The sequence below is a fragment of the Lytechinus pictus genome, chromosome 5, assembly GCF_037042905.1.
Source record: "Lytechinus pictus isolate F3 Inbred chromosome 5, Lp3.0, whole genome shotgun sequence".
Lineage (NCBI taxonomy): Eukaryota > Metazoa > Echinodermata > Echinoidea > Temnopleuroida > Toxopneustidae > Lytechinus > Lytechinus pictus.
The window spans coordinates 9,605,673-9,618,730 of NC_087249.1; the positions used below are offsets into that span (position 1 = coordinate 9,605,673).

General features: G+C 34.4%; 1 protein-coding gene across 1 annotated transcript in view; it reads right to left on the reverse strand.

The window, feature by feature from the left end:
* Nucleotides 1-13,058, reverse strand: part of LOC129262456 (band 4.1-like protein 4A) — a 41,171-nt gene that overhangs the window by 13,712 nt on the left and 14,401 nt on the right. The window contains exons 10-12 of the mRNA XM_064099319.1: nucleotides 11,682-11,729; nucleotides 2,852-2,980; nucleotides 73-123 (exon numbers count right to left, since the gene is read on the reverse strand). Coding sequence (XP_063955389.1) covers nucleotides 73-123; nucleotides 2,852-2,980; nucleotides 11,682-11,729 — 228 coding nt within the window. The remainder of the gene's footprint in view (nucleotides 1-72; nucleotides 124-2,851; nucleotides 2,981-11,681; nucleotides 11,730-13,058) is intronic.

Below are 13,058 nucleotides of genomic sequence, written 5' to 3' on the forward strand. Positions count from 1 at the left end.
TAGGTATCTAACTTAACAATGGATGACTTTAAAAAAAGAAATTGCAATAATTGTCAAGAATCAAATTCTGACCTTCTTTCTTTATACCACTTGTATCCCTCAGGAGTCTCTGGTGAAATGTACCTGAAAATAAATAAATTAACATGAAGAATTTACAAATGAATATTTATTAAGAAATTTTAGAATGTAAAGATTTTTATACTTAATACAGCTACCAATACTTGGTTTAATATACTGCTTTATCAATCTACGACTGCTCAAAGCGCTTCACAATTATTATTACCCTATCACTGGATTCATAGCTTTTAGCAGCCTGTTAGGCGCACACTTGCTAAAGGGGCTTTCACAACTGTTTGTGCGATCGCTTGCGATCATTTGGTCACAGTATATGTTGTGCACAATCGCAACGGTTGTAAGCAGTCACACCACCAATTGTGAAAGGGGCTTAAACCAATCACATGACGGTTGTTTCCGTAAATTGTGAGGAATATGTTGTAACAATAACAATTCCTTGTATACTTTATATGATCCTGCTCTGTTTATTGCTTCATTGGTATGCTGGTAAATATTAAAGATGTTACTTATGTTAATTTTTTTAGATTTCTCTGATGAAAATGCAATTGAAATAAGCCAATTATTAATATCATCATTATCATTATCATTATTATCTTCATCATCATCATCATCATCATCGTCATCATCATTATTGTATTGTGCTTTTCCCAGGAAGGCCCAAAGCGTCTTACAACGAGAAAAGGAACATGTTAAAGTATCAAATTAAATTTTGCAGTCCTAAAACTCTTATGATTTTTTTTCAGTTTAATTCTACATTTCTGTATGGATGCATACAGTTAGGCAATCTAGGGATTAATCATGTTCAAACACACAATTTCAATGTACATTCCTACAATTATGCCAGTAACTTTCACGTTTAGCAAGCAGAAATCGTTTCTAAAATCAAATTGAAAATATGGATTGAATTACATGATTAAAACCTTGAATTCGATTCCATCATCCTTTTTTTTAAAATATTCTGATAACCACCCCCACTCTGTTTCTCTCATGTTTGAGTTATCCCCATACACCCTCAGGCAAAAATAGCAAGAAAACATATCCCATTTCAAACAAGGGTAGAGTATGCCCTCTCATATTACCGCATTGGCCCTCTAAGGAATCTTTGTTAACCCCTTTAACAATCACCCCTATATCCCTTGATCCTACCATCAAACTAGTCTCCCTACTAGAAGTTTATTTTTCACTCTATCTAAAGTGTGATTATATAATTTATTTAGAGATTTAATATTTGGGGCTTCCGACTTTAGTCAATTGTGCACAAAAGTTTACATATTATGTCAGTCTTTTTATTAATATCAAAAGAACATCAAAATCAAAGTGGGTCTGTTTAAAAAGTACTCAATGCTGAATACATCTTTGGATGTTTGACTATTTTTTGATACAGTTATCACTTTGTGTAATGCAGATTATATAGATAAAGTATTAATTTTTTTGTCCTAAGAAAATTAAAAACCTTTTTAGAAAGTCTGTCAAGTGAAGTGGGGTATCAAGTTCAAAACATAATTGAACTTGAGTAAATGAGTGTGAATACAGTGAAACCTGTCCATAAAGACTACTCAAGAGAGACAAGGAAGGTTGTCTTTATAAACAAGTCCTATATGACATGGTCCTATGGAAATTACAAAAAAAATATCAACCCCCCTAAAAAAAAAATATATATATATAACACCAAAGTGGTCTTCATGAGAAGAACTATTGCAAGTGTTCACTAAAGCAGTTTTGACTGTATTGTGATTGCAAACAGAAATAAAAGGTAATAGAGTAGCAAAAGAGATAAATTATTAAGTTAGAGAAGAGAGAGAGAGAGGGAGAGGGGTAGTGAGGAAGTCATAGAGAAAACAGAGACAGAGGTATAAAGAGAGAGAGAGGGGGAAGGATACTGAGAGAAAGAAATATAGAGACAGAGGAAAAAGAGAGACAGGGAGTGAGAGTGATCGAGTGAGAGAAAGAAAGAAATACAGAGACAGAGGAAAAGAGAGAGAGAGCAAGAAAAGAAGACAAAGATTGAGAAATAAAGATACAAAGAAAGAAAGAGGGAGAAAGAAGAAAACGAGGAAGAGAAGAGAGAGAATTTAGGCTCATGGTGAAAACAGTTGAAAAAAAGTGTATTGACTCTGATCCGGAGGGATTTCCAGCCCATTTACTCAAGGATCCCGGCTAAAATTCCCCAAATTATTTCTAAATCCTAAAGCGCTTTGGTGAAGGACCGCCTGCATCACCTCGGAACGTGGGAGGGGGGAGAATTCGAATGATTGCGTGCTTGCGCCTCCTCCCTTCTCCTTTTCACTTCATAAACCTGACGTACGATGACAAGATGTCGCGGGACAAGCGAGAAAAATACACGTCTGCCGAGGATCAAGGAAAAATAGCAAGCGAGCAAAACAAATACGTCCAAACCAAACTGGTGTCTTTTTCTATAATAGACTACAGGTGTTGGAGACTGTTTATTCGCGAAAGGGAGTTTGGAAAGTGAAGTAACAAAAAACTCATAAGAACAATCTCTTTAAATTTTCAGCTCCTGTCTGCATTCTAAATCCCTTTTCCCTCTCTGATGAAAATAAAAGAAGTTTAAAAAGAATGTAGGCCTACTTCCACATTTGATTCCAATTTTCACAAAATATGAATTCTATCAGAAAAATCAATGACAAGATGGAAATAGCTTTTTATAATATATTTTTATTTTATCAGTTTTAAGTAATCATACAGTTATGTGAGCGTAAAGCATAACATCACTTGGAATTTTCTATGAATTTGAAAATTATTGTCGTTTTCTTACCCATTTTTAAGATTCTTGACGATTGCTTCCCCTGGTTCTCTCACCTCCCCTCGACTCTGTTCTAACTCTCCTGTCTGGACGGCGTTCCACTGAGACTCGGATTCGACCATGTGATCACGTGACCTAGATCTGGACCAATCACAAGACAGTAAGACCTTTAGGGTTAATGCATGCATGAATAATTAGTCTCATTAATGGAGAAAGTTCAATTCATACAGTAGTTTGAAATTGAGTACTGACAACTCAATAGAATTTGTTGAGATCAAAAGCGTAGCCAGAGTTTTCAATAAGGGGTTCAATTCCTTCTCTTCTCCTTTTCCTCCTCAAATTTTAGGGGGATCAATAGAACTCCTGAACCCCCTGGCTACGGGCTTGTTGAGACCCCACTAAGAAAAGTTAAGTAAAGGTCTTCATATTTTCCATCAAAGTTTCTTTATTCATGATTCCAAATTATTATTAAATGATTCTTGATTTATTAATTTAAAAGAAATACAATTTGCATAAAAGATCAGTTTTGTTCAAGTATTGTCAGTTGAATGAAATGAAGAGAAAGAAATCTCTTTTTACAAAAAGTTAGTAAGATAATAGAAAATGACCTGGGGAGTGTTTCATCAACATTTTCATCCGACAAGTTGTCAGATCTGACATCTTTCTCTGATGTTGATTGGCTGAGAGGTATTGTTACTATGGTAACTGTCAGATAAAATGGGACTTGTCGGATAAAACGTCCGACAAGTCCTTTCATGAAACGCCCCCCCTGAGTTCTGCTCAAGGATTGCAAGGCAAATGAAACAGGATAGGAATCCTAAAGGAAGAATTCTTTTTGACAACAGATGGCTGTCTTGAATTAATAAATGAAACAAATATCCTTTTTTTTATAAAGGCGTAATATTTGTTTTTTTACCTTTAAATACATCATAATCCCCGCAATTGTCATTGTATTTTTTCTTCATGCTATATTTTATCAGTATTCCCAGTGCATCGGTTGGTTGGGCGGAGGGACCTTGAGGTCACAATGATTAAGTTTGCTCTCTTCTTCCCTGGCCACCAACTGATGCACTGGGTAAACTGCTATCAAATATTGCACGTACCTATATAATATTTTATGTCATCTCATGTAATGATTGATATTGCTTTTGTAATCTTGAATATGTTTGAAGTGCAGAATGAATAATAAATAAATTAAAAAAATGAAAAGTCCTAAAAAAGACTCACTATGATATACGAGTATCTCTGTTGCAATACTGCATGAATTTTTTTTGTTAACCTTGAAAGTGATATCAGCTAACATTATAACAATGCTAAACATAGATTATATTCATATTGATATATGTTTTTTTTTTCTCAAAACAATGTCTGAAGAAAAACTGAAAATTTCATTCACTTTGGCACGAGTATCACAAACATTGAAAAATCACAATGCATTTGTCTTTAATGCAGCACTTATGTTTTGGATTATTCATTTGTTCAACTTCACACTTTCACATGCCACATGCATATGTTTAGTATTACCAAGGGATCTTATAACATTTTAAAGTCATTTCATATTACAAGCGTGTCAGAGTTTTCTCACACATCTTACAGCAAGTATAAACAGGTTAAAGTATCGTACATGTGGAGGATATTGAATGGTTTTCTGTGAACTTCTGCAGTTTGGAATATTCAGTTATTATTTTTTTGTGGCTTTCCCTCTTTATAAAGCATGTTTTTTTATGCGTTAAAATGACTTTATACTTTATTATCGCAAATAAAGATGATTTCAGCAATTTCTATGACCTACAGATAACTTCATCTTCTTAATCTTACTGGATTTTAACACAACTTCAAATATTTCGGATTTTTTTTTTTTTTAGAAAAAAACAATTGCAAATGAATATATCTTGCTGACTTGTGAAAACACCTCCCAATGTTGGTAACTAACGGCAACCATAGAGCATGGGATACAGTAGTTATTCCATTAATCTCGCCTATCCATCTAATCAGAGTAAATATTGTTTATAGAAAATACCTGGATAGCTGTGGTTTTGGGAATATGATAATTATCAATGTATTTGTGATAGAGCATACAGAATTAGTGAATATGGCCTCATCAATGTGTATAGGCCTATGTACAAATGTAGTACTCACAAAATGAAATACACAAATAGAATAGGAAAAAAATGACGGTTGAATGTGGAATATGATAATTATCATTGTACTTTAATATGTAGTATATAGAGTTATCAAAGATAATAATAATAATATAAGCTTATATAGCATTCATATTGAAACAAATCAATCTCTAAGTGCTTTACAGAAAACAGGTTGGTACAAATAATTATAATACCACAAAGTACACAATATCAAATAAAAGTATCAATATCAATAAAAGTTTATTTCATGGTGATGAGGTGACATTTAACTAAGTGCTTTCTTCAACAATTCAACTGTTGTTTTGAGATGACATTGTTTCTCACAGAATGGAAAACATTAATGGTTGAGTGAGAGAATATGAACATCTGCAGGCGCGGATCCAGGGGGGGGGGAGGAGGCAGAAGGTGCGGGCGCACCTCATACAATTTGAAAATATAATGATGCATCCCATAAAATGCCTTCATTTATTTATTTATTTATTCATTCATTCATTCATTCATTCATTCATTCAATCATTCATTCATTCATTTATTTACTTATTGTTTACTGCAGGTATGGCCTCTTCAGTTTTGAAAAACTTCTTCACATACGCGCCCTGCAGTTTTTAAACAAACAAACATCATTCAAGATGAAAATACAAAGTAAGCTAGGTAACACCAATTATCAGCAAAACACTGAGAGAAAATAAATTGTAATCTAAAGAGTAGATACATGGGACAGCACTGACGCTGTATAAATGCTACTTAATCATTATGAAAGGTTATAGTTTAAAATCTAAACAGCGATGTACAAGTCTGAACATTTACCAGGGTATCTTATCACAATTCTTCAACTATTTTTCCACACGAGGATGGAGCCAAATGAGAATGTATAAATTCTTCAACAACATAAATTGTACTACATTTTACATTTCAACCATTCTGTCATTCTTTTCTATAATTCTGCTTTTAGGTTTTTTTCCCCAAGTTTATGAAGTGAACTAAGATGCCCTTATATGAAAATGATTTCCATATGACGGAAAGTGCAAAGGCATTAGGTCTCTGAACGTAAAAGGACACCTGTTTGTAATTTGGACTCCATGGCAGGGGCAGTAATTTTGGGTGAGTTACTGGGATTTTGGTGCAGAAATGGAAGAAATGATTCATTTTTTATTTTCCCTTTTCATGCTAGTTTCTCTTTTTTCTACATTGACAGGGGCCACAGAATGATTTTGTGGGGGGAGGGGCAGACCATACAAAAATCACAATCAGATGGTCATTTTTATGTTTTTGTACATGGTTTGGGAAAAAGTAAGGGGGGGTGAAGCCCCCCCCCCCCCCCCCCCCGCCGTTTCCGTCTCTCTTTAATATATGTGTCTCTCTCTGTGCCTGGCTGTTTGGTCTCTCCCTTTATGTCTATCTGCATTGTTCTTTTCAACCCAATTCACTGTCTTGGTTCAACTTCACTCATCAACCATTCAAAAATCATACATATTAAAAAATCAATAATAATGCAGCCCTCTTTAAAACTGCATTCACATCAAACTTTCTTTTCAAATACACCTGAAACCGATGATATCACATTTCCTTCTTACAAGATATAAAACTTTGTTAAAAGGGTTTATCTTCAACTGCTTCATCATTCCGCTGCACTGTACTGCCCGGGAAAATCAAGAGCAAGTAACATATTTGGCCCCTAATTTTCAGGCCAGTCTCTGTCTGCTAAACTCTGTATGTATGATGTGGGTAATTCAAGAGAAACAATGACTGTTCCAGGCTGGAAATATGTATATCTCAATCAATAGAGTAAAATTCACAGAGCAAAATGCTGAAAATTTGATCAAAATTGGATAACAAATAACAAAGTTAATGAATTTTAAAGATTTGCATTATTCTGGTGAAACCGTTCTAGGCATGTCTTCATGAATATTCACTAGGTGGGCTGATGATGTCATATCCCCACTTGTTCTTTTGTATTTTATTATATGAAATTAGATTTATTCAAAAATTTTCTACCAAGAACTAAAATAATTGGATTGACAACTGATTAAGTGCATTAGTTATTTACTGCGGCAACCTATTCATCATAATGGAGACAAATAAATTACACATGTATGAAAAAATGAAACAATTATGATTTCATGTAATAACATAAGAAAAAGGAAAGTGGGGATATAATATCATAAGCCCACCTAATGTATATTCATAATGATGTGCATACAGTATAACTGTTTGAAAAAAAATATTGATAAACTTTAAAATTCAATAACTTTATTAGTTGTTATCCGATTTTGATGAAATTTTCAGCATTTTGCTCTGTGAATTTTACTCTATTTAGATATATATATTTTCAGTCCGGACCATCCCTTTAATTCTACTTAAAATACAGAAGAAACATGGGGGTACAAACAGTTAGTATCTCCATGGAAGACTTATGGTGGCAGCAGTGGGATTGTAAATAAAATTATTGATTGCATGAACAGACTTTTACATAATTACACAAAATTAGAAAATTAGAATTCCTAATGGTGTTTCTGAGCTTCAACACAGCTTCAGCACTTTGACTGAACATCCTTTGTTAAAGTTATAATTTAAAACAGTTTCTAGTAGGGATTTTGGAAAACAACACAAAAACATTTCTGACAATCAGCCAGAAAACTGCAACAAAACATCTATCAATCAACCCAATTAAATGCTTCTTCCATACACTACCCCTGGTTTTCATGACATTATTCTGACAAAACAAGATTGGTTCTGTCTATAGTTCTGTGAACAGAGCATTGGTAAATGCTAGACAGCTGGCAGCCCTCTGTTTCGAGAAGTTTTCAGACATTTCTAAAATTTTGTAGTTCTCCTCGTACACAGATAGCTCGCGATCATGCAGCCCCCATTAGGGGGTTAACAATGCAAAATCCCCCCGACGGGGCTCATCGATTTTTGTCTTTATTTCATAAAATATATAAAAAGAACTGGACCAAAATAAAGATTATTATTCCGTTTTGGACTGAAATGCACCAAAACGGGAAGAATAAACTTTAAAGGAAAAAAATAGTGACTTACTTCGGCTGTCGCGCAACTCCCACTTCCCTGGTTTATCCGAACTTAATACATAAACAAATGGCCATTGAGTCCCTGTACAGATCGTGTTAGAACTTCGGTCTCTGTAATCGGTGAGTGGAGCCAACGGAGTTCAGCAGAACAACCAATACAACAGAGACCAAAGCTTTTGGTCTAGGTAAATGCATGCAACCCAAGAAGATCTTGAGTGCATGAAATATTTGTATGTAATGGCTGGGGTGCTTAAACTCTACTCTAGCTGTTTCAAAAAGTCACATGTTTTAGTGGCAGCAGTGGGAAAGAACCAATTAATTATCAGTAAATTGACTGGTGACTAAAATAAAAGTTATCTTTAACATTATGGAATATATGACAGGCATGTATGATCACATGCCATATTCAAAGATCAATGAAAGTCTGTGCTTAGAGTGAAGGAATTTTCATTCAAGAAAAAGTACTCAATCACTGTCGATTCGAACTGTCTTCGATGAACAGGTGGGATGAGAAATATTGAAAGACAAAACGGGGTAAGTCGTGCAGTTTCCCTCAAGAAATCACATTCACACCCTAGCTCTCACATGGATAATAACCTGTTGTTAAAATCATGGCAAGACTTGCAAATCTATTATTTTGAGACTGGTAATGCTTCGCAGGCATCTTTTTAAAAGAATTAATGGGGTAGTGCAGGGATAAGGAAAGAAGTTTTATTTCAGATTTGAAGGGGTTTTCAAATAGTGAAGAAGACTTGTCAGTTGGACATTTGTGTAACAAATCCCACATATGCTTCTGAACAATATGAACATGGTAAGATGAGGTCCTATTCTTCCTTTAAAAAACTTGTTTTCTAGAAAACCCCTCCATCACATATTCTTAAGGGGCATGTATATGACCACTTTTCCAATAAGTTTTAGACAATTTTTCTCATCCTGAACATGTGACAATGGACGTTTTCATGAAGTATCTGATCAGTGATTTTATTGACACCATTCATTTTCAGCCAATCAGATACAAGGATTTCAGTAGCTTATATCTATAACAGTCTTTAGTGAAAACCACTAACAAGATGTTCAATGAAATGCTCCCAAGATTTTGTACTTTCCTTTAAATCTACATTGATATCTTACCGACTACTTCCAAACACTCTCTCATCGCAAAAATTGCCTGGAGGGGATATCAAGTCATTATGGGTTAAACGTCAAGACATGTGAGTGATCAACATGGGGGTAGGTGGGTTTCAAAAACAAATTGAAGAGTCATAAAAACAGAGGCAGCCCCTGATCATTCATCTTCATTACATTTTCATACGAAAATTAAAGACAGGGCAAGGGGTTGACCCCAAAAGCCAATCATGTAACCATGGACCTACCATGTTCAGGCTTGCAGACGTACATGGTTGGCACCGTGCCCACCCCAGCACATTAGCCTCATTCTCTTGCAAGTATCCTTGTATTTGAATTTATCGGACATGATGGCTCAGTGGTAGAGTGTCCGACTCATGAATGGGAGGTTCGTGGGTTCTATCCCAGGCTGAGTCATACCAAAGACTTATAACAATGGGACCTTCTGCCTTCATGCTAGGCGCTCAAGTTTTAGATTGGAAAAGGGTAATAATAACAGGTTATGTTATGCAGGGCCCACTGGCAGAGCAGTTTCCTATCAAACTGAAGTGGCTACCCTGGGTAAATAGAATGTCATTATTTTATAATTTGGGCAATTCCATGAAATATGTACATGGGACCTCCCATATGTAAGATTTCTTTGAAAAGTTTCATCAGTTTTTCTAGTTCATACAAAAAGTTGCAATGCTCTTACATGTACATCATCAAAGCTTGAGCAGATTGTGAAGTGAAAAGAAAAAAAATAGGGGTCAAAATTCAGAAGTACAAAAAGGTTCATAAATTGAAAGAATTGCTCATAAATATTATCAAAATTCCTTGTCATTGGCCTTTTTTAATTATTTAAATCATATCTGTTTGAAAATAATGGTTTTAATGTGTGTATAATCTTTGAAAATTTGTTAGAAATATTACAATAGGTAAACATTTTTTTGTAAAAAACATGATTTGACTACAAAATTGCACTACTCACAGAAATACATTGAAGTCCTTATTCATATAGCCATTAATAAACTATAGTTCCCGTCTTGAGCTTATATATTTGATGACATTACATCTTAAAATAAAATTTTTAATAATCTGCTCTAGATTTCATTGGGTGTCTCAATTATATAATTTAGCCTACAATTTTTGTATACAAATTTTAAAAAAAGTAAGGCAAAAAAAAAATCAATTGTTGGCCAATGTATATTTTTTCTATCGTAGACACCGTTCTCACTACCGTCCTAAAACTAGTTTACTGGAAACAAGTTTAGCGTGTAGTGAAAACGGTTGAAGCGATCTTCCAAACCGTTTAGAAAACCACCTCGTGATGTAGTTTTCAGATCACTTTGCCTCGTTAAACTGGTTTTAGCGTGAGGACACAATTGTTCTTCGGGAAGCGATCTTCGCACATTTTGAACGCGCTACTCCACACACTGAGTGTAGAATGCCTACGCAGCAGTTTCGAATTTCGCGCTAAACATGTCACCCCACTAAAAGCGTTCCTATAGCAACAAGATCGCTTTACGTGAAGTGATTTTGAAAACCACTTTCGGGTGAATGGGAACGCTAGTAAAGCTATCTTCCAAACTGGTTTCCTGAACCAGTTTCCAGTAAACTAGTTTTAGAAAGCGTAATGAAAACGGTGTCTAATTTGATCATTTGACCAAGGAATTATTATTGTTTTTTTAATCATTAAAGCCTGTCTTAAGCTTCGGTAAATCCCCAAGAATGTGGCTTATCCTTATTCCAAGGCTATTACCATGCCTATACTCTGACAGTGTGAACAGGCCTGTTCAGGGAGTAAGGAACTTGCCATTTTTGGCAGCTCTGTAATGTACCCCCTGGTAGATGGGACGTCACATTCACACTTGCTCTTATACATCTCCCCCGATTTCTTCCCCCTCGAGTTGTTCCATTAATCTTTATCGTGGTTGAAAATGTTGGATTTTTTATCCTGTTACTTTAGGCCCCTTCATATAATGTAGGCAACAGCTTTTCACTGATACATCTTTGGGTTATATTTATATGATTGGTATTGATAGTATACTTCTCAATCATGTGTAAACAGACATAATATAATGAAACATATCTTTGAATAGACAAACAGAATTATATAAATATTAACTCTAAACAGATTTTGATTTCTCTTTTTTGTCACACCATGGACACTGACGAAGAGTGTGTCTTTACTTTCATTTCTGTGAGCTTTGCTCCATGTTCTTTTAAAATCTATGATTTTTTATGGCATTCTACTATAACCAATTGTGATTCTTGGACTTTAATAGCGGCCAAGCAGACCAATTTTCTATTTTTATAAAGATTTAAATGTATCTAAACTATCTACTGACTTTTTTTAACATAGCAGTTGAAATGCACAAATGCGTGGATATGTTGCATGCAGATCAAGTTTCCTTTTTCTATTCATCTTTTTTTGCAAGGATTGGGAGGATGGTGGAATAATTTCATCGTGAACATGGGACTAATTAAGGATAGAATACATACATCTCTATGGCAACCAAATTAACCATGGTAACTGAAAATCCAATTTACAGTCAAACTCACCTCCTCCGATGTCTTCCCTCACCATCACTACCACTGCTATCACGAGATCTAGCACAAAAGATAAATACAAACAAACAAATCAGAATAGAGTTGGTGGGTGAATGCATTCCCATTTACATAAAGTATATTTTTGTAAGTATCTCATACTGACAGTTCTCATACACCTTACATTACATCATTATTTTGGTGTACTTTAATGTAAACTCTCTGTGTCTTTCACATTTCTACACAAATAAACATTATCTCTTTTAACAAATCAATTTTGACTAATTGAATTTGAAACTGAAAGATAATTCAATGATTCCACTAGGCAGTGGCGGACTGTAACCTGGAGGAGACAAAGCATTGGAGGGGCACAGCATTGTTAAAAAACAATACAGTTCCCCTCCAATGCTTTGTTTCCTCCAGGTCACGGTCCACCACTATCACTAGCAGAGATGCCAACCTCCAAAAAGCAAAAACAGTATTCTGAGAGGAAAAAACCAGTATTTTGATTTTTAAAAAAGTATTTTGTAAAATATAACGAAGCAAAACGACCGAACAGTGGCACAAAATAAAAAGGGAATCACTGAAAATAATTATAAAACAAGAAACAAAGAAAAAATGAATTAAAGAAAATGAAGGAAAAAAGAAAGAAAGTTAGAATAAAAGAAGGATGAAAGAAATAATCAAGGAAAGAAGAAAGGTTTCCTTCATTCTTTGAAATAAATAAAACAGAAAAAGAGGAAAGAAAAAGAAAGGAAGGGATGATAAATGAATGTTTGAACGACAAAAAAGAAAAGAAAAAACATGGAGGATGAATGAAGGAAAGAAGGAAAGAATTTTTTTTTTCATTCCTTGAGAAAAACTTGAAGAAAACAGGAAGGGAGGGAGAAAGGAAGGAAGGGAATAGCAAAAAGGAAAAAGAATGAAATAAAGGATGAAGGAGAGGAAGGAAAGAATAAAAAAGAAAGAAAATAATAGGAGAGAAAGAAAAAGAAAAGGGAGAGGAAGGGAAAAGGATGCAGACAATTTTAAGAAATGAAAGAATGAAAGAAAAAATAAAATTTAAAAAAAAAGAAGGAAAGTAAGAAAAAGAAAGAAAAACAATGAGGGACATGTAAAGAAGGAAAGAATGAAGAAAATAAATGAACACAGAAAAAAGGAAGGAAAGCTAGGAAATAATAAGAAATAAATATAGATGGAATGGAAAAGGGAATTTAGAAAAGATAGGATGGAGAAAGAAGGAATGGTAAAAGAAAAAGAAAAAATCAGGAAGGAAGATAAGAAAGAATAAGGGAAAGGAAAAGAAAAGGAAGGAAAGAATGAAGCGAAAGAGAGAGTGAAAGCAAGAAAAGAATGAAAGAAAAGAAGAAAGAGGGAATGACAGAAAGAATG